We start from the raw sequence: 22,878 nt of genomic DNA, 5'->3' as shown, positions 1-22,878 counted from the left end.
GCTGCATGAGAGATCCTGGAGGACAGCCAGTGTGATACCATTATTCAAGATAGGAGCTAGGTGGTGGGGAAACTGCTGGATACAATCCTGAGGGACACAATTAATCTGCATTTGGAGAGGCAGGGATTAATCGAGAGCAGTATGGTTTCCTGATGAAGGGCTTATGCCCGAAACGTCAGTTCTCCTGCTCCTCAGATGTTGCCTGACCGGCTGTGCTTTTCCAGTGCCACACTCTTTAACTCTGATCTCCAGCATCTGCAGTTCTCACTTTCTCCAACAGCATGGTTTTGTTAAGGGGAGGTCATGTCTGACCAACTTGATTGAATTTTTCAAAGAGGTGACCAGGTGTGTAAAATGCAATGCTTTTGAAGTTGTCGACTTGGACTTCAGCAAGTCTTGAGATAAGATCCCCATGAGGGACTGAGAGCAAAGGATCCCCTTGGAATCCAAGGAAATTTGATAAGTTGGATCACAACTGGTTGAGGGTCAGGAAGCAGATGATGATGGTTGAGGGGTGTTTTTCGGACTGGAAGTCTGTAACCAATAAGGCCCCACAGGGGTCAGTGCTGAATTTCTTGCTTTATCAATAATTTAGAATTGAATGCGGGTTGGTTAATCAGTAAGCTCACAGATGATACAAACCTTAGTAGGTGGTAAATAGTGAGGAGGATAGCCTTAGATTACAGGAGGATAGAGATGGACTGGTCAAATGGGCTGATCAGTGGCAAATGGAATTCAATCTGATAAAAGTGAGGCATGACAAACAACGCAAGGGAATACACGATGGATGGTAGGACCCTGGGAAACACCGAGGATCAGAGGGATCTTGGTGCGCATGTACACCAGTACCTTAGGTTATCGGGACAGGTGGATAAAGTGGTTCAGAAAGCGTATGGGATATGCCTTTATTAGCCGAGGCATGGAGTTTAAGTGCAGGGAGGTGGTGCTGGAACCGTATAAAACATTGATTAGGCCACAGCTAGAGCCTTGTGTGCAGTTCTGGAATCCACATTATAGGAGGGATGTGATAGCACTGGAGAGACTGCAGAGCAGATTTACCAGGATAGTGCCTGGGCTGGACACCAGTTATGAGGAGAGATTGGATAGACTAGGGTTGTTTTCCTTAGAGCAGAGGAGATTGAGAGGGGACATGATTGAGATGTATAAAAGTATGAGGGGCAAAGATGGGGTAGACAGGAAAAAACCTTTCCCTAGATGGAGGGATCAATGAATAGGGGTCTTCAATTGAAGGTAAGGGACAGGAGGTTTAGAGGGGATGTGAGGAAAAGAGTTTTCACTCAAAGGATGGTGGGGATTTGGAATTCACTGCCTGTAAGGGTGGTAGACGGAGAAACCCTCAGAACATTGAAGAAGTACTTAGTTGTGTGCTTGCGATGCCAAGGCACACAAGACTATGGGCAAAGTGCTGGAAAATGGGATTAGAATAGGCAGGTGGTTGTTTTTGACTGGAGTAGATGTGATATGCTGAAGAGCCTTTTTTCTGTGCTGTGGTTCACTGTAACTGTATGACTATGCATTTCAGTAAGCAACATCCTCGTAAACCTTCTCTGCACCCTCTCCAAAGCGTCCACATCCTTTTGGTAATGTGGCGACCAGACCTGTACACAGTATTCTAAATGCGGCCAAACCAAAGTCTTGTACAATTTTAACATGATCTGCCAGCTCTTATATTCGATACCCTGCCTGATGAAGGCAAGCATGCCATATGCCTTCTTGACCACTCTACCCACCTGTGCAGCCACTATCAGAGTACAATAGACCTGACCTCCCACTTCTCTCTACTCATCAACTTTTCCCAAGGCTCTTCCATTTACAGTATCGTTCGCTCTAGAATTAGACTTCTCAAAATGCATCACCTCACATTTGCCTGGATTGAACTCCACCTGCCACTTTTCCGCCAAACTCTCCACTCTATCTATATTCTCCTGTATTTTTTGACAGTCCCCTATGGTTTCTGCTACTCCACCAATGTTCGTGTCATCTGCAAACTTACCAACAGTGCCCTCTTCCAGTTCATTTAACAACAACAAACTTAACAACAGCAGCCCCAGCACTGATCCCTGTGGAACAACACTAGTCACCTTTCTCCATTTCGAGAAACTCCCTTCAACTACTACTCCCTGTCTCCTGTTGCTCAACTTGTTCTTTATCCACCTAGCTAGAACACCCTGCACACCATGTGACTTCACATTCTCCGTTAGTTTACCGTGGGGGACCTTATCAAATGCCTTACTAAAGTCCATGTATGTGACATCTACAGCCCCTCCTTCATCTATCAACTTGGTCACTTCCTCAAAGAGCTCTATTAAGTTGGAAAGGCACAATCTCCACCACACAAAACCATGTTGCCTATCACTGATAAGCCCACTCTTTTCCAAGTATAAATAGATTTTATCCCTCAGTACCTTCTCCAGCAACTTTCCCACAACTGACGTCAGGCTCACTGGTCTGTAGTTACCCAGAATATCACTACTAGCCTTCTTGTACAGGGGGACTTCACCTGTGATTAAGAATGTTGCAAAGATATCTGTCAAAGGCCCAGCTATTTCCTCTCTCGCCTCCCTCAGCAACCTGGGATAGATCCCATTCGATCTTGGGAGTTTGTCCACCTTAATATCCTTTAGCCTCCCCAACATCATCCTGCCTTATGTCAATGTGATCCAGAGTAAACAAACTTCTATCTCTAATCTCAACATTCATTATGTTCCTCTCCTCAGTGAACACTGATGCAAAGTAATCATTGAGAATCTCACCCATTTTCTGTGGTTGTGGAACAGGACCATAAAATACAGAATTTATAGCAAAAGGGTTACAGTGTCATGGAGTTGTAATGATATATTAAGCAAATTTACTTAAAAATCACATAATTTAACATCTTTTAACACCTGCAGATGTAATCCAACTGGACCAGGAATTGTATCCTTTATGAGTTTGATTAGTTTTTAAAAATATCATCTTTCTGATGTTGGATACATTTATCTCAGTTTCCATGTTGTCATTCAATGTCATGTTAACCTATCCTTATCCCTGATTATTTAATATTTATACTATATCCCTACCATAATCTGTGGGGTGATCCTGTTGTCCCAGGACCCATTCCCTTCACAGCCTTCCTTTTGTGTTACTCAGTCTATTAATTATGTTTCTAATGTTTTATACTCCTTAATAATTTAATGCCCTTGATTTTTTCTTTGCTTTCTTAATTGCTTATATTTTTACTTTGTCCCTAATCTCTTTGTGTTGTCTCTTATCCATCGCTCCTCTGTTTATCTAATGTTTTCCTCTTTCCTAACGCTCAATTATTTCCTTATGTACGCATTCATCAGGAAGTTGTTTAGCTCCGTTGGCTGGCTGACAGTATGGGTTCCCATGGAGACTGAGGTTACTGTGAGAGCCCCTCCTTCTCAACCTCCCCCTTACCTGAGACGTGTTGACTGTCAGGTTAAACCACCACCAGTTGTCTCTCTCTAGTGGGACAATAGTGACTTCACATTTATATATTCATAGATTGTCACGAGCATTTCACCAGAGAATTCCTGCAGTATGAAAACAGGGCATTCGGTCCATCGAGTCCACACCAACCCTCCGAAGACCATGCCACCCAGACACAACTTCCTAACCCTATCCCTGTAACCCTGTATTTACCATGCCTAATACACCTAGCCTGTACATCCCTGGACGCTATGGGTAATTTAGCATGGCCAATCCACCTAACCTGCACATCTTTGGACTGTGGGAGGAAACCGGAGCACCTAGTGAAAACTCACGCTGACACGGGGAGAATATGCAAACTCCACAAAGACAGTTGCCCGAGGCTGGAATAGAATCTGGGTCCCCGGTGCTGTGGGACAGCAGTACTGAGGCACCCAGCACCGCCCCAATATTGTTCATCAATATTGCTGCCTGTTTTATATTTTCAGGTTCTATTCTCTTGTTAACTTGAGATAATCTTTCACTAACTCCCCCTTTTTCAGGATGAGACGCTTCGCCTTGTTCCTTTATGCCGTCCTCGTGGGGGCGATAGATCCTACTCCTTCCAGTGATAACAGTCTGACCCACTGTAACACCAAACTCAAGGACATCCCAGGCCAGCCCATGTGCGTGTATCGTACACCAGACAAGAAAACCCAAGTGGCTCAGACAGCGGACAAGGCGACGCAGCCAAAGGCTAAGGGCCTCCCCGAGAACACCAACCCTCGGGTCTGGGAGCTATCCAGGGCTAACAGCAAATTCGCCTTTGAGTTTTACAAACAACTGGCCAAATCAAAGGCAGATGGGGGGAACATCTTCCTGTCACCCCTTAGCATCTCCACAGCTTTTGCCATGACAAAACTGGGAGCGTGTGGCGACACCCTGCAGCAGCTAATGGAGGTAGGTACTGTGAAATAGAAACATAGAAACATAGAAGATAGGAGCAGGAGGAGGCCATTCATCACAATCATTGCTGATCATCCAACTCAATAGCCTAATCCTGCTTTCTCCCCATAACCTTTGATCCCACTCACCCTAAGTGCTCTATCTAGCCGCCTTTTGAAAACGTTCAATATTTTGGTGTCAACTACTTCCTGTGATAATGAAGAAATGTCTCCTCATCTCCATTCTAATTGGTTTTCCCCAAATCCTCAGACTGTGACCCCCTGGTTCTGGACACACTCATCACTGGGAACATCCTCCCTGCATCAACATAGTCTAGCCCTAATAGAATTTTATAAGTCTCTATGAGATCCCCTCTCACTTGTCTGAACTCCAGCGAAAACAATCCTAATTCACCCCAGTCAATCTCTCCTCATACGTCAGTCCTGCCATCCCCAGAATCAGCCTGGTAAACCTTTGTTGCACTCGAGAGAGAGTAAGAGCATCCTTCCTCAGAAAAGGAGACCAAAACTGCATACAATATTCTAGGTTTGGCCTCACCTAGGCCCTGTATAACAGTAACACATCCCTGCTCCTGTACTCGAAACCTCTCACAATGAAGGCTAACATACCTTTTGCCTTCTTTACTGCCTGCTGCCCCTGCATGCTTATCTTCAGTGACTGATGCACAAGGACACCCAGGTCCCACTGCACAGTCCCCTTCTCAATTAACAGCGATTCAGGTAATAATCTGCCTCCTTGTTTTTGCTTCCAAAGTGATTAACCTCACATTTATCCAAATTATATGGCATCTGCTATTGATTTGCCCACTCACCCAAAATGTCCAGATCATGCTGAAGGATCTCTGCATCCTCTCAGACAACCTCTCAGCGAAATAAGCAGTGTGAGAAATGCAGCAAAAATTGTGAGGGATGCAAAAACAGGATTTACACCACAACAGTGGGCCATAGTTACCTTGAGACAATGGACAAAGACCATCCAGTACTAAGGGCATGCAGCACTGTCGGAGGATCAGTAGATAAGAAACTGCTGGAGAAATTAAGCTGTTCTGGCAACATCATTGGAGTTAGAAATAAAAGATGATGTTTCAAGTCCAATATGACTATTCTTCAGAATCCTTCAGAACAATGAAGCCATTTAGCTCTGCGAGCCTGTTTTACCTTTCAATTCAATCCTGGTTGCTCTGTACCTGAACTTCATCTCCCCAGCTTGTTCTATAAGCCTCAATGCCCTTGTGTTTCGAAAATCTTTTGAGCTTAGTGTTAAAATGTTCAATTGAAACCCCTCCCCTCCTCCCCACTCCCCCCAACCCAGCATCAGGAGGTTTCTCTTGGCAAGACAGTTCCAGATTTCCACTCCCCTTCAAGTGAAGAAATGCTTGTTGACATCAGCCCTGAAAGGCCTCACTCCAGTTTGAAGATTCCAGCCGCTCGTTCTCAACTGCTCCACCAGGGGGCATTGTTTCTCTCAAACGGCGCCAATCATCTTCAGCCTTTCTTCACTTTCAGCTCCTCAATTATATCCTCCTCTCCCTCGCCAATGTGAGGCAATCCAAGCAGAGTTTCTCCTGAGAAATTAACCCTTTCAAACTTGGGATTATTCTGGGCAATCTGGGCTGCGCCCACTCCAAGGCCAGTATCTCCTTCCTGAGGTGCAGAGGCCAGATCTGAACCCAGAATTCCAGATGGATTCCTCTCTGGACCAAGTGGATTGGTGGCTCACAAGCCATGTGTCAATCCAGGCTCAAGCCATCTACAACTGTAAGGGATTGGGGGAGGTGTGGGGGGGGAAAGATGTAGATGACCAATCACAAACAAACCTGACCCTGTTTGCTACCAATCCTGTACCCAGTCTTGGCCATACCTAAGTCTGTCACGGACAAGAATCTGCAACTATATTTTTCCCAGATTCCTAAATTTCCCTTCTGACCGAGGGACCAGTCACCCTGCCCCTCCTGGAAGCCTGACTAAAGTTAGGAAAGGCCAGTGAGGGTGACCTGGGACAGTTTAGTGCCCCCTGCTATGGTCAGGAGGGGTCCCTGGCCCCAGTATCCACCCCCTCCTTTCCCTGATAGGGGTTAAAGCTTCTATACATCGGGAATGTGGTGAAGAATATGCTGAGGTGAAGAATGATGGCAGTATACACACTGATGTCCCCACAGTGCTGTTTGAAAAATGATATACAGCTGTTCCAATCTTATGTTTCCATTTCCTCCATCTCTCTATCTGCAGGTCTTTAAGTTTGACACCATCACGGAAAAGACATCAGACCAAGTGCACTACTTCTTCGCTAAGCTCAACTGCCGGCTGTACCGGAAAGCCAACAAGTCTTCAGAGCTGGTTTCAGCCAACCGGCTCTTTGGTGAGAAGTCATTAACGTACAACCAAACATTCCAGAACATCAGTGAGGCAGTGTACAGAGCCAAGCTCATCCCTGTCAACTTCAAGGTGAGGAATGCAGGATAATAGAGGGGCAGGAGGGGTGATGGACAACAATACATGTGAGGGGGAGGAGATGTGGGAGGGTCAGGAGGGAGGGAAGGGGGAACTACAGGGAAAGGATTGATTGAGGGAGAAGATTGGAGGGAGAATAAGAGCTGGCAGGAGAGTGGGAAGCAAATGGAGGTCAGTAGAGGTGAGTGATAAGGTGAGGATGAGTAGAGGGGATGGGAAGACAAGGCAAGGGGAAGGAGGGAGGGGAGCAGTGGGGGTGGCAGTAGAAGAAGAGGAAGATCCATCATCAGCAGTCCTCATATCAGAAGTCAACAGAGCCTGTTTGGGTTGAAGGAACCCTGTTCCCCTATTTGGAGCAATCAGACTCTGATTCTTCTGATTACTACCCTGCACCTCAACACACACCATCTCGAGGAGAGGAGCCTATGAACTCCCAGGGTAACATTACTGTCTCCACTAATCTTTTTGCCAACTGATTAGGATAACAACAGAAGAAGTTTTAAAATAGCCAATGGGGGCTCCAATCATCCAAGAATGATTTCATGGAGGACACCTCATCAACACTGAGCCAAAGGTTCAAGGCCCACTCCAGAGAGTTCAACACAAAATTCCACTGCTGTGCTGATGCAGTGCTGCACTGTCAGAGGGTCAGTGCTGAGGGAGTGCTGCACTGTCACAGGGTCAGTACTGAGGGAGTGCTGCACTGTCACAGGGTCAGTGCTGAGGGAGTGCTGCACTGTCACAGGGTCAGTGCTGAGGGAGTGCTGCACTGTCAGAGGGTCAGTGCTGAGGGAGTGCTGCACTGTCAGACAGTCAGTGCTGAGGGAGTGTCGCACTGTCACAGGGTCAGTGCTGAGGGAGTGCTGCACTGTCAGAGGATCAGTACTGAGGGAGTGCTGCACTGTCAGAGGGTCAGTGCTGAGGGAGTGCTGCACTGTCAGAGGATCAGTACTGAGGGAGTGCTGCACTGTCAGACAGTCAGTGCTGAGGGAGTGTCGCACTGTCAGAAGGTCAGTGCTGAGGGAGTGCTGCAGTCAGAAGGTCAGTGCTGAGGGAGTGCTGCAGTCAGAAGGTCAGTGCTGAGGGAGTGCTGCAGTCAGAAGGTCAGTGCTGAGGGAGTGCTGCAGTCAGAAGGTCAGTGCTGAGGGAGTGCTGCACTGTCAGACAGTCAGTGCTGAGGGAGTGTCGCACTGTCAGAAGGTCAGTGCTGAGGGAGTGCTGCAGTCAGAAGGTCAGTGCTGAGGGAGTGCTGCAGTCAGAAGGTCAGTGCTGAGGGAGTGCTGCAGTCAGAAGGTCAGTGCTGAGGGAGTGCTGCAGTCAGAAGGTCAGTGCTGAGGGAGTGCTGCACTGTCAGACAGTCAGTGCTGAGGGAGTGTCGCACTGTCAGAAGGTCAGTGCTGAGGGAGCAATGCAGTGTCCGAATGTCAGTACTGGGAGAGTACTGTCAGTAGTGACAGACAGCTGCACTGTCAGAGGGTCAGTGCTGAGGCAATGCTGCATTATCGGAGGGTCAGTGCTGAGGCAATGCTGCATTATCGGAGGGTCAGTGCTGAGGCAATGCTGCATTATTGGAGGGTCAGTTCTGAGGGGGTGCTGCACTGTCAGACATTTACTACTGAGGGAGTGCTGCACTGTCAGAGGATCTGCAGTGAGAGAGTGCTGCAGTCGGAGGGTAAGTGCTGAGGGACAGTCTGCACTGTTGGTGGCTTCATCTTTCAGAAGGGACATTAAACCACTTCCTCGTCTGGACCATTATGCAAACAGCATTAAGCCAAAGGTACCATTGTGCAAAATAAACAATCAGGAGGCTGGAAGAACACAGTGAGCCAGGCAGCATTAGGAATCAAGAGTGTGGTGCTGGGAAAGCACAGCCGGTCAGGCAGCAACCGAGGTGCAGGAGAATCGACGTTTCGGGCATAACCCTTCTTTAGGGCTTTTGCCTTTTGGCTTGCTGTGTTCTTCCAGCCTCCTGCTTGTCTACTTTGAATTTCAGCATCTGCAGTATTTTTTGTCTCTAACTATTGTGCAAAGAGCAATACGTTTCTCCCAGTGTCAGACCGAAATTTATCCAGTAACTATCGTCACGTAACCATTCTGATGTTTTGGTTGTTTTCTCATTCTGTTTATGGGATTTCACTGTGCAGGGATTAGTTATAATACTCCCTGCTGATGAACAGTGACATCTAGTAGGTTTGCTCTGAGGCTTTGAAATGTCCTCAGTTTCGGACCAGGCCGATCTGATAGCAAGTCTTTCTTTAACAGGACAAACCAAAGTCAGCCAGAAAGATCATCAATGCTTGGGTGGCCAACAAGACTGAAGGACTTATCAGAGATGTCATCCCTCCTGATGCCATAACACCTTACACCACCCTGGTTATTGTTAATGCAATCTATTTTAAGGTAGGTTCACAAATTTCGAAGAGTTGATTACTGGTAGTTATTTAAGAGTTAATAATAACAATCCCAGGATGAGGAAGGTGGTGGAGGCCTGCTACACCAACTATCCATGTCCCACTATGTCACCTCAAAGGATGCTGGGGGATGTCATGGGACTTCTTTATGGCGGGGATCTGAGTTCAGACCCACACCATTTATTCCTAATAAGTTGGGAAGGGTATGTCTCCGGGTATGGAGAAGGGAAAACATCTTGGGGGTAAGTGTGCCCACCATTCCTCATCGCTACAGACCCCTGTCAACAGGTTGGCTGCCAAGAGCAGAGAGAGATACAACAGGAGGGACAGGAGAGGTGAGGCAATGAAATAGTGGCAATGTCACTGGATTACTGATCTAGCACCACAGCTAGTATTTCACACAGATGGTCAATCAAATGTGAACTCAAAAGAAAACAAAATTTGGAATTTGAACAAAAATACAAGCCTAATTTAACCACTGTTGATTGTTGTAAAAGCCCATCTGCCATCCTTACCTGGTCTGGCCTACATGTGACTCCAGAGCCACAGCAATGTGGCTGACTCTTAAGTGCCTGCTGGGTAATTAGGGATGGGCAATACATGTTGTCTTAGCCAGTGATGCTCCCATCCCATAAACAAATAAATACAAAAAAAAATTCAAGCCTCGAACCTGAGGTAGGGATGGGGGCTGCTTCTGAACTATGGGCTGACTGAATATGCAGCTCTCTGACAGAGAGGTTCAGATTTATTTTCCTGGTTCTGAGGGGCAGTAAATCATTCGGGGTGGATGGGAAGGGTCAGTGCTGTGCCTGTGACTCCATTGCTCAGTGAACTAATTGTTTGCTCTGGTTACACATCTGGGAGTGTGTCTGGCTCCCTCTTTTCACTGACCTCAGTGAGGGACGCAGCATAGGGCACTGTACCTGGTATCCAGCATTCCTGATTAGCACACCAGTCGAGGGTGAAGGAAATAGCTTGCCAAGTTTTCCATTCAGTGACCTCTTTCACTTTGACCCTCTCTAGTGTCCAAACACCCCTCCAGGACTTTTTTAAATTTGTCCTCTCTCACACCCAATTTCAGCTCCTTACAACCTAAGCTCTGGAATTCTACCCCAAAACTTCTCAATATATCCATCCTTTCCTTCAGGTGTTCTTTGAAACCTCCTACTTTGAACAAATATAAAATGCTGGTGTAACATCACTAGATTAGTAAGCCAGCGGTCTAGGCTTCGAGGAACCTGGGTTCAAATCCTTAGATAGCAGTGTTGAAATCTGTTATTGAAAACTAGTTTTACTATTGGTGACCATATATTTCAGTAAAAACCCATGTGATTCATTCATCTCCTTGAGAGAAAGAAACCTGCCAACTCTGCCACGTCCTTCTGTCCTACAAGTGCCTCCAGACCCATAGCAATGCGTTGACTCTTATCTGCCCACCGAAATGGGCTAGCAAACCATTCAGCTCGAGGGCAATCAAGATGGTGGAACAAAGGCAGATATATCTAGCTGCACCCACATCCCACAAAAGAATTTTCAAAATATAAACATTTAATTTGCTCATTGTGACTTGGTCACATGGCGAGACCAAATAGAAACTGTGTGCTGATCCAGTGGAGCTTCCACTCTGTCCGTACAAATGACCCTGACCTTCTGTTTCAATGAACCATCTTGCTCTTGTGGCTAACATTGCCATCTTGCAGTGTTCCAACAAAGTACAATGCAAGCCAGAAGAACAACAGCTCATTTTCTACCTAGGCACTTCACAGCTTCTCGGACTCGGCATTGCATTGTCCAACTCCAAAGCATGACCATTCCCCTCAATTTTATTTGCATCCACCTCTACACCACCTCTGTATGACCAATCACGCACCCAACCACCGTCCCCTGTGTCTTGTTGACCATGCGGTCAGCAGAACTGACCCATTTTCTCCAAGTCACAACTTCTTTTGTATACATTTTACATCCCCACCTCATCTTTTCCACCATTATCATTCCTATCGCTCTGGGCACCCTCACATTTTGTTCCAAATGCTGGTCCGCCTCCTCCTCTGACAACAACAGCAAAAAAACTCCACCAATTTCTAGCCCGTTTCAGTTCTGGAGAAGAGGCACAGTGATCTCGAAATATTAACTCCATTTCTCTCTCCACGGATGCTGCCAGATCTGCTGAGTTTCTCCAGCATTCTCTGTGTTTTGTTCAGTTCTCGTCTGTGACCTGTGAAGCAGGTGTTTTGCTTACAAAGCTGCTGTGTAAATACAAGGCCTTGTGCCAGAAGAAATTATTAAATGTTTGAACCTGTTTGAGCAGGGACTGTGGAAGTCCATGTTTGAGAAGGAGGTGACAGTGAAAAGGGACTTTGAGAAACCAGATAGAAGCATCTGCAAAGTCCCAATGATGCAGCAACAGGGCTCCTTTCGTTTTGGCAAGTTCTCCAAGGATGGGGTGAAGGTGATCGAGCTCCCGTACAAAGGGGATGATGTCTCCATGGTGCTGATCCTCCCACTGGCAGAAGCTACCCTGACGGGTGTCGAGAATCAGCTGACACACGAGAAGATCATGGGGTGGCTGAAGCAACTGACCTCGACGGACGTAGAACTCTCGTTGCCCCGGTTCCGAGTTGAGGACTCTTTCAGCCTCACCGACAGGCTGAAGCAGATGGGCCTGAATGATCTCTTCAGCCAAGAGAAAGCCAACTTGCCAGGTTTGATAGCAACTTTTCACAGGACCGCTCCACCCTTCTCGGCCCGGGCCCAACCTACACCTGCACCCCAGCTTGCCCTCCATCTCACTCCCTCCCCATCTATCTTGCACTGCCACTCCTGTCACACCTGCAATGCTGCCTGGCCATTTGGCCCCTCTGTTATTCCACATTGTCAACCTGAGATCACTGTCAACACCACCAATGGTTTCTAAGGTGGGGGTGATAGCATGAGCAGAGGTTGTTTTGTGATTTGGACCCTAACATTGGGGGTGGGGGTCAAAATGGGATCATGACTCTACACTATGTGGAAATCAGTCAGACAACAGTGACTTAAATTGACCAAATTAGTGTAAAAAGGATGGACTGACCATCCAATAAAGTCAGGCTCCCAATGACAGAAGATGTAACTTGATCACTCAGGGGAAGAGGGAGCAAAAACATTTCCATTTTGAGTTGCCCTCTGTCCAACTTCCAGAAATTTCAAATTAAAAAAAAAGACCACATGCCAACACTGAAGCAGTCAATTCCAGAGTTACAGCTCATCCTGAGACAAATGGTAGGCCCCAAAGCGTGCCTGGTGCCTCAGCTGCCCTGACTGACTGCAGGTGGGAGGCTGCCTCTGCGCTGCTAGCCTCTTCCAATTGGCCTTGAATAGACATCTCTAGCCACTGACCCTCCTTGACTGGCTGGCCTATCGTGCTGGCAGTACCGCTGGACAAATGACTCAGGTAAAAACAATGACTGCAGATGCTGGAAACCAGATTCTGGATTAGTTGTGCTGGAAAAGCACAGCAGTTCAGGCAGTATCCGAACTGTAAAATCGACATTTCGGGCAAAAGCCCTTCATCAGGAATACAGGCAGAGAGCCTGAAGGGTGGAGAGATAAATGAGAGGAGGGTTAGGGGGAGGGAACGGGAGGGGCAGTATTGTGTCAACAAACCATATGTTGAGTGGGGGAAGAGGGGGTTGTGCTAATTCCTCATCTCTAACTGCCCCATATGCTGGCAAACATTCAGCCCCAGTTCTCCAAATCTCACAACACAATGTCAGTGAAAGCCCTTCCAGGAGTAGGGTGGCTCACTGGTTAGCGCTGTTGCTTCGCAGCGCTAGGGACCTGGGTTCAATTCCACCCTCGGGCAACTGTCTGTGTGGAGTTTGCGCATTCCCCTTGTGTCTGCGGGGGTCCCCTCTGGGTGCTCTGGTTTCCTCCCAGAGTCCAAAGATGTCCAGGTTGGGTGGATTGGCCATGCTAAATTGCCCATAGTATCCAGAGATGTGCAGGCTAGATGGACTAGCCATGGAAAATGCAGGGTTGCAGGGAAAGGGTAGATGGTTGAGGATGGGTCTGGGTGGGATGTTCTCTGGAGGGCCAGTATAGACTTGATGGGCTGAATGGTCTACTTCCACTCTGTGGGGATTCTATGAGCAGCCAAACTGATGGCACATCCTGCCCTGCAGGTTTTATTTATGGCTAGCATTGACTCTGACAAACTCGAATGGCCACAGTGAGCAGATTTAAGGAGGCTTTAAATATAGCATTGCCTCCAATTCCTGCCTGCCCCTCTGATCCTGTAGCAGGGAGCTAAGTTTGGCTATGAAGTAAGACTCATTCTCCTCTTTCTCTCACAGGGATAATTGAAGGAACCAACAATAACATTTACATATCTGATGCATTCCATAAAGCTTTCTTGGAGGTATGATCAAACACAGGGTGCTTATCCAAGAGTTCAAGAGGACCGTTGTGTAGTATTTGATCGTTGGCCTTTGTAGAACAAGAACCAAAAACACCGTTGGTGGGAAACGACAGGGATACATGATAACATTGTGAATTTTCTGCTTGTGTTGTTCCAGTTCCTGTTCCATTTTCACAATATTCCTCAGTAGTTTTCCCAAATATGTAAATTCTTACTTTTACAGTTAGAATTCAAATGGCAAACTTAAACCTCCAAGGTATTACGTTTTGCTCTATATCTAACCCCGTGCTGTCCCTGCCCTGGGAGTGTTTAATGGGGGACAGTGTAGAGGAAATTTTACTCTGTATCTAACCCCATGCTGCCCCTGTCCTGAGAGTGTTTAATGGGGAATAGTGGACAGAGAGCTTTTCTCTGTATCTAACCCCATGGTGTCCTTGTCCTGGAAATGTTTGATGGGGACAGTGGAGAGGGAGTTTTACTCTGTATCTAACACCGTGCTGTCCCTGTCCTGGGTGTGTTTGATGGTGTGACAGTGTAGAGGAGGCTTTGATCTGTAACTAACCCATTCTGTTCCTTTCTAGGGAGTATTTGATGAGGGGGGGGGAATGGCTTAGACGAAACTTTACTGTGTAACTAACCCTGTGCTGTCCCTGTCCTGGGAGTATTTGATGGGGTAGGGTGGTGGCTGTGTTGCACTCAACATGGTCATGCTGACATGTGAATCTCTGGTTGGCAGGTGAATGAGGAAGGTAGTGAAGCTGCTGGAGCATCTACGGTGATAGTGATGGGACGGTCACTGCGGCCCAGTCTGGAGATCTTCAACGCCAATCGGCCATTCCTGCTGCTGATCCGAGAAGTTGCTATCAATGCCATCATCTTCATGGGGAGAATATCAAACCCATGTTAATTCACTGTGAGGACAGGAATGAGTCAAATCAGCATTAAGATAATAACAAAAACTCAAACAAATGTTTCGAGGGTTGTTACCTTATTGTAAGAAATAAAGAAATATAGACTTGTATTTATTTTTTTCATTTCAAAAGTATATATTTTAATCATCAAAATATCTTTATATACCTACACAATCGCTAGAGCAGTTCAATTCTATAAACACTTTGCATATTGAGAACAAAATAAAAACTCACGATAATATTTGCTTAAACAAGATAATATTTACATATATTTGAGGCTTCAGGTGGGTCTGATAACTGAATGGGCCCCTATTTAACTTCAGCAGGAAGAGTTTACACAGTGGTCTTTCCCCAATGCACCTTGGCGGCAGCTACCCCAAGCTTTAGTGCATCCCTCAGCGCATTGTCCTGGACGTTGGAATGTGCCAGTCTACAACACTTGGTCATGGTCAACTCCTTGTTCTGGAAGACGAACAGGTTTTGGACAGACCAAAGAGCATCCTGCACTGAGTTGATGGTGCTCTGGGCGCAGTCAATGCTTGTCTTGGTGTACATCCCGAGGAACAGACCGTAGAGCACACAGTCCACAGAGCTGCTCGGGACGAATCTTGACAGAAATCACTGCATTTCAATCCAGAGTTCCCTTTGCAAAGGCACATTCTGGAAGGAGGTGTGTGACAGTCTCTACCCTCCGCAGCATGCGGTCATGTAGAGAGTCCAGGCAGGCAGGAAGGATCTCACAGGTCTCACCACCAGACAAGTGATGGCTTGGTGTTTGCTGGAAAGTTCTGGTGAAGAGGCATTCTGCCAAATGACTCTGACAGTCTGCTCAGGGAGCCACATGACAGAATCCATACTCTCCCCTCAGGGTCTCAAGGATGCTACCCGCTGACCACTTCCTGATAGATTTTGTGGTCAAAGGTGTTGTTCTTTGCAAATTTCTCTACAAAGGGCAGGTGATATGGAACGGTCCAACCAATTGGAGCGTTCCATGGCATGAAGGCTGTCCCATCCTTGACAACGCTGGGGACAGGTAGAACCTCAGTATGTAGTGACACTTGGTATTGACATACTGACGGTCTACACACAGCTTGATGCAGCCGCACACTAGTGTGGCCATCGGGATTTAGGCATGTTCTCCCCCTGCCTTATCCAGAGCATTGTACATGTTGTCCCTGCAGACAAGGTCCACCTCCAGATGAAGTGGAAGATGGCCATGTCTTATAGAATATAGAACATACAACAGTACAGCACAGTGCAGGCCCTTCGGCCCACGATGATGTGTCAAGCATCTTAATCTAAGATCAACCTAACCTACACATCCCTCAATTTTTACTGCCATCCATGAGCTTGTCCAGCAGTCACTTAAATGTCCCTAATGTCTCTGACTCTACTACCACTGCTGGCAGTGCATTCCATGCACCCACCACTCTCTGTGTAAAGAACCTCTGACATCGCCCCATACCTTCCTCCAATCAACCTTAAAATTATGACCCTTGTGACAGCCATTTCTGCCCTGGGGACAAGTCTCTGGCTATCTACTCTATCTATGCCTCTCATTCCCATGTACACCTCTGTCAAGTCACCTCTCTCCTTCTCTCCAGTGTGAAAAGCCCTAGCTCACTCAACCTTGCTTCATAAGACATGCCCTCCAATCCAGGTAGCATCCTAGTAAATCTCCTCTGCATCCTCTTTAAAACATCTACATCCTTCCTATAATGAGGTGACCAGAACTGTACGCAATAATGCAAGTTTGTCTAATCACAGTTTTATAGAGCTGCAGGAAAGTCTCGCGACTCAAACTCAATCCCCCTATCAACGAAAGCCAAAACACTATACGTCTTCTTAACAACCCTATCAACTTGGGTGGCAACTTTGAGGGATATATGTACATGGACCCCAAGATCCCGCTGTTCCACCACGCTGCCAAGAATCCTGTCTTTAACCCTGTATTCAGCACTCAAATTTGACCTTCCAAAATGAATCACTTTACATTTATCCAGGTTGAACTCCATCTGCCGCATCTCAGCCCAGCTCTGCATCCTGTCTGTCTTGTTGTAGCCTGCAACAGCCCTCGGTACTATCTACACCACCGACCTTCGTGTCATCGGCAAACTTATTAACGCACCCTTCATCCCTGTCATTTATTAAAATTACAAAGAGCAGAGGCTCAAGAACAGATTCCTTCAGGACACCACTGGTCACCGATCTCCAGGTGAAATACTTTCCATCCAGTATCACTCGCTGTCTTCTTTTGGCTAGCCAATTCTGTGTCCAAATAGCCAAATTTCCCTGTATCTCATACCTCCTAACTTTCTGAATGAGCCTACCGTGGGGAACTTTATCAAACGCCTTACTGAAATCCATATACACCACATCCACTGCTCCACTTGTCTCATCACATCCTCAAAGAACTCAATAAGGCTTGTGAGGCATGACCTGCTCCTCACAAACAGCAATGTGATAATGACCAGATTATATACTTTATGGATGTAGATCAAGGGATAAATGTCAGACAGGAAGCCAGGAAGAACTCAACTGCTCTTCCTCAATGTAGCAACTTTCAATACTATCCTTCCTGAGAGGGTATACCATATCAATGTACAGCACCGCTGACAGTGCAACACTTCCCCAGCACTTACTCTCTGACAGTGCAGGGACTGTACTGACCTGACCACACAGCACTGCCTTAGTACTGACCCACCGAGAGTGTGGCAATCCCTCAGTACTGATGGTCCGATAGTGCTGCACTCCCTCAGTATTGACCTCTGACTGTGTGGTACTCCATCAGTACTTACCCTCTGAATGTGCAGCAATCCCTCAGTACTGACCCTACGACAGTCCAACACTCCCTCAATACTGACCCTTTGATCATGCAACACTCCCACAGTACTGACCCTGTGACAGTGCAACATTCCCTCAGTACTGACCCTCTGACTGTGCGGCACTCCCTCAGCAGTGACTCTGTGAAAGTACGACACTCCTTCAGGAATGACCTCCGAGAGTGCAGCACTCCGTCATTACTTGACCTCCCAACAGTGCAGCACTCAGAGTCATAGAGATGCACAGCATGGAAACAGACCCCTCAGTCCAACCCGTCCATGCCGACCAGATATCCCAACCCAATCTAGTCCCACCTGCCAGCACCCGACCCATATCCCTCCAAACCCTTCCTATTCATGTATCCATCCAAATGCATTTTAAGTGTTGCAATTGTACCAGCCTCCACCACTTCCTCTGGCAGCTCATTCCATACACGTACCACCCTCTGCGTGAAAAGGTTGCCCCTTAGATCTCTTTTAAATCTTTCCCCTCTCACCCTAAACCTATGCCCTCCAGTCTGGATTCCCCCACCCCAGGGAAAAGACTGTGTCCATTTATCCTCTCCATGCCCCTCATAATTTTGTAAACCTCTATAAGGTCACCCCTCGGCCTCCGACGCTCCAGGGAAAACAGCCCCAGCCTGTTCAGCCTCTCCCTATAGCTCAAATCCTCCAACCCTGCCAACATCCCTGTAAATTTTCTCTGAACCCTTTCAAGTTTCACAACATCTTTCTGATAGGAAGGAGACCAGAATTGCATGCAATATTCCAACAGTGACCTAACCAATGTCCTGTACAGCCGCAACATGACCTCCCAACTCCTGTACTCGATACTCTGACCAATAAACGAAAACATACCAAACGCCTTCTTCCCTATCCTATCTACCTGTGACTCCACTTTCAAGGAGCTATGAACCTGCACTCCAAGGTCTCTTTGTTCAGCAACACTCCCTAGGACCTTACCATTAAGTGTATAAGTCCTGCTAAGATTTGCTTTCCCAAAGTGCAGCACCTCGCATTTACCTGAATTAAGCTCTATCTGCCACTTCTCAGCCCATTGGCCCATCTGATCAAGATCCTGTTGTAATCTAATGTAACCCTCTTCGCTGTCCACTACACCTCCAACTTTGGTATCATCTGCAAACTTACTAACTATACCTCTTATGCTCGCATCCAAATCATTTATATAAATGATGAAAAGTAGAGGACTCAGCACCGATCCTTATGGCACTCCACTGGTCACAGGCCTCCAATCTGAAAAACAACCCTCCACTACAACCCTCTGTCTTCTACCTTTGAGCCAGTTCTGTATCCAAATGGCTAGTTCTCCCTGTATTCCATGAGATCTAACCTTGCTAAGCAGTCTCCCATGGGGAACCTTGTTGAATGCCTTACTGAAGTCCAGATAGATCACATCTACCGCTCTGCCCTCATCAATTCTCTTTGTTACTTCTTCAAAAAACTCAATCAAGTTTGTGAGACATGATTTCCCACACACAAAGATATGCTGACTATCCCTAAAGTCCTTACCTTTCCAAATACATGTACATCCTGTTCCTCAGGATTCCCTCCAACAACTTGCCCACCACTGAGATCAGGCTCACCGGTCTACAGTTTCCTGGCTTGTCCTTACTACCCTTCTTAAACAGTGGCACCACGTTAGCCAACCTCCGGTCTTTCAGCACCTCACCTGTGACTATCGATGATACAAATATCTCAGCAAGAGGCCCAGCAATCACTTCCCTAGCTTCCCACAGAGTTCTAGGGTACATCTGATCAGGTCCTGGGGATTTATCCACTTTTATGCGTTTCACGACTTCCAGCACTTCCTCCCCTGTAATATTGACATTTTTCAAGATGTCACCATCTATTTCTCTATATTCTGTATCTTCCATGTCTTTTGCCACAGTAACTATTGATGCAAAATACTCATTTAGTATCTCTCCATTTTCTGCAGCTCCACACAAAGGCCGCCTTGCTGTTCTTTGAGGGGCCCTATTCTCTCCCTAGTTACCCTTTTGTCCTTAATATATTTGTAAAAACCCTTTGGATTCTCCTTAATTCTATTTGCCAAAGCTATCTCATGTCCTTTTTGCCCTCCTGATTTCTCTCTTAAGTATACTCCTACTGCCTTTATACTCTTCTAAGGATTCACCCGATCTATCCTATCTATACCTGACATATGCTTCCTTCTTTTTCTTAACCAAACCCTCAATTTCTTTAGTCATCCAGCATTCCCTATACCTACCAGCCTTTCCTTTCACCATAACAGGAATATACTTTCTCTGGACGCTCGTTATCTCATTTCTGAAGGCTTCCCATTTGCCAGCCATCTTTTTACCTGCGAACATCTGCCCCCGATCAGCTTTTGAAAGTTCTTGCCTAATACTGTCAAAATTGGCTTTTCTCCAATTTAGAACTTCAACTTTTAGATCTGGTCTATCCTTTTCCATCACTATTTTAAAACCAATAGAATTATGGTCGCTGGCCCCAAAGTGCTCCCCCACTGACACCTCAGTCACCTGCCCTGCCTTATTTTGCAAGAGTAGGTCTAGTTTTGCACCTTCTCTAGTAGGTACATCCACATACTGAATCAGAAAAGTTTCTTGAACACACTTAACAAATACCTCTTCATCTAAACCCTTAACACTTTGGCAGTCCCAGTCTATGTTCCCTCAGTATTGACCCTCCAACAGTGCAGCACTCCCTCAGTATTGACTCTCTGACTGTGTGACAATCCCTCAGCGGTGACCTGCTGAACGTGCAGCACTCCCTCAGTAATGACCATCCGGGAGTGCAGCACTCCCTCATTCCTACACCTCCCAACAGTACAGCACTTCCTCATTGCTGGACTTCCTGACAGTGCAGAACTCCTTTGGTATTGACTCTCTGACAGTGCAGAACTCCCTCGGTACTGACCCTCTGACAGTGTAGCACTCCCTCAGTACTGACCCTCTGACAGTGCAGCTGGTAATGCATCAGGATGAGCTGCTGGGTGTCTGGAGACAAAAATATGACTGACCAGTTCAGAATGGTAGATTAGATTAGATTACTTACAGTGTGGAAACAGGCCCTTCGGCCCAACAAATCCACACCGACCCGCAGAAGCGCAACCCACCCATACACCTACATTTACCCCTTACCTAACATTACGGACAATTTAGCATGGCCAATTCACCTGACCCTGCACATCTTTGGACTGTGGGAGGAAACCGGAGCACCCGGAGGAAACCCACGCAGACACGGGGAGAACATGCAAACTCCACACAGTCAGTCGCCTGAGGCAGGAATTGAACCCGGGTCTCCAGCGCTGTGAGGCAGCAGTTCTAACCACTGTTCCACCATGCCGCCCATATGGCCCATATTGCTTCTATATGGGACATTAATGAACCAGCTGGATTTTTACAATCAGAACAACAATATCAACCTGCGCTTACGTAGCATCTTACACCATCAAGGTGTCTGTCCAAACAAAAGTGATTAAGATGGAAATGTGTTGCTGGAAAAGCGCAGCAGGTCAGGCAGCATCTAGGGAACAGGAGAATCGACGTTTCCGGCATTAGCCCTTCTTCAGGAATGAGGAAAGTTGGTCCAGCAGGCTAAGATAAAAGATAGGGAGGAGGGACTTGGGGGAGGGGCGTCGGAAATGTGATAGGTGGAAAGAGGTCAAGGTGAGGGTGATAGGTCAGACTGGGGTGGGGGCGGAGAGGTCGGGAAGAAGATTGCAGGTTAGGAAGGCGGTGCTGAATTTGATGGATTTGACTGAGACAGGCTGGGGGGAGGGGAAATGAGGAAACTGGTGAAATCCGAGTTCATCCCTTGTGATTGGAGGGTTCCTAGGCGGAAGATGAGGCATTCTTCCTCCAACCGTCGTTTCGCTGTGGTCTGACGATGGAGGAGTCCAAAGACCTGCATATCCTTGGTGGAGTGGGAGGGGGAATTGAAATGTTGAGCTACAGGGTGGTTGGGTTGGTTGGTCCGGGTGTCCCAGAGGTGTTCCCTGAAACGCTCCGCAAGTAGGTGGCCTGTCTCCCCAATATAGAGGAGGCCACATCGGGTGCAGAGGATGCAATAGATGATGTGTGTGGAGGTGCAGGTGAATCTGTGGCGGATATGGAAGTTTCCTTTGGGGCCTTGGAGGGAGGTGAGGGGGGAGGTGTGGGCGCAAGTCTTGCACCTCCTGCGGTTGCAGGGGAAGGTGCAAGACTTGGAGGTGCAAGACTTGCGCCCACACCACCCCCCTCACCTCCCTCCAAGGCCCCAAAGGAAACTTCCATATCCGCCACAGATTCACCTGTACCTCCACACATATCATCTATTGCATCCTTTGCACCCGATGTGGCCTCCTCTATATTTGGGAGACGGGCCGCCTACTTACGGAGCGTTTCAGGGAACACCTCTGGGACACCCGGACCAACCAACCCAACCACCCTGTAGCTCAACATTTTAATTCCCCCTCCCACTCCACCAAGGATATGCAGGTCTTTGGACTCCTCCATAGTCAGACCACAGCGAAACGACGGTTGGAGGAAGAACGCCTCATCTTCCGGCTAGGAACCCTCCAACCACAAGGGATGAACTCGGATTTCACCAGTTTCCTCATTTCCCCTCCCCCCAGCCTGTCTCAGTCAAATCCATCAAATTCAGCACAGCCTTCCTAACCTGCAATCTTCTTCCCGACCTCTCCGCCCCCACCCCAGTCTGACCTATCACCCTCACCTTGACCTCTTTCCACCTATCACATTTCCGACGCCCCTCCCCCAAGTCCCTCCTCCCTATCTTTTATCTTAGCCGGCTGGACCAACTTTCCTCATTCCTGAAGAAGGGCTAATGCCCGAAACGTCGATTCTCCTGTTCCCTAGATGCTGCCTGACCTGCTGCGCTTTTCCAGCAACACATTTCCATCTCTGATCTCCAGCATCTGCAGACCTCACTTTCTCCTCAAAAGTGATTAAGAATCTATCAATCTCAGCCTTAAACATACACATGGACTCTGCTGCCATAGTTCTCTATGACAAGAAGTTCCAAAGACACATAGTCCTCTAAGAAAGAACTCCTCCTCATCGCAGTCTTAAATTGACGTCCCTTTTTACTGAGACAATGCACTCTGGTCTTGGATCTCCCATGATGGGAAAGATCTTCTCAGCATTTACGCATCAAGTCCCTTAAGAATCCTAAATCTTTCAATGAGATCACCTCTCGTTCTTCTAGACTCCAGTGAGTAGTGTCCCAGCCTGTTTTGCCTTTGCTCATAAGCCAATTCCTCCATACCAGGCATCATCCTAGTGAACCTTCTCTGATCAGTCTCCAATGAAATAATATCTTTCCTTAAATGAGAGGACCAAACCAGCTCACTGTACTCCATATGTGGTCTCACCAGCAACTTGTACAAATGCAGCAAGACTTCCCTACTGTCATATTCCAACTTCCTTGAAATATGGGCCAACATTCCAGATTCCCAGCTACTCCCATGTGCTAACTTTCTGTGTT

General features: G+C 47.1%; 1 protein-coding gene across 2 annotated transcripts in view; it reads left to right on the top strand.

Annotated features, from left to right (window-relative positions):
• The window catches only part of serpinc1 (serpin peptidase inhibitor, clade C (antithrombin), member 1), a 59,103-nt gene extending 44,427 nt beyond the window's left edge, over positions 1-14,676 (top strand). For both annotated transcript variants that reach the window (XM_087990935.1, XM_043700035.2), the window contains exons 2-7: positions 3,996-4,392; positions 6,627-6,842; positions 9,111-9,248; positions 11,568-11,961; positions 13,591-13,655; positions 14,392-14,676. In XM_087990935.1, coding sequence (XP_087847061.1) covers positions 3,996-4,392; positions 6,627-6,842; positions 9,111-9,248; positions 11,568-11,961; positions 13,591-13,655; positions 14,392-14,562 — 1,381 coding nt within the window. In that variant the 3' untranslated portion in view covers positions 14,563-14,676. The remainder of the gene's footprint in view (positions 1-3,995; positions 4,393-6,626; positions 6,843-9,110; positions 9,249-11,567; positions 11,962-13,590; positions 13,656-14,391) is intronic.
• Positions 14,677-22,878: the final 8,202 nt, after the last annotated feature.

This window comes from Chiloscyllium plagiosum, unplaced genomic scaffold, assembly GCF_037043375.1.
Source record: "Chiloscyllium plagiosum isolate Xiang-an unplaced genomic scaffold, Cpla_swu_hap1 HiC_scaffold_9, whole genome shotgun sequence".
Lineage (NCBI taxonomy): Eukaryota > Metazoa > Chordata > Chondrichthyes > Orectolobiformes > Hemiscylliidae > Chiloscyllium > Chiloscyllium plagiosum.
The sequence above is the reverse complement of the archived record's forward strand: the minus strand, read 5'-3'. Positions and strand labels throughout refer to the sequence as shown.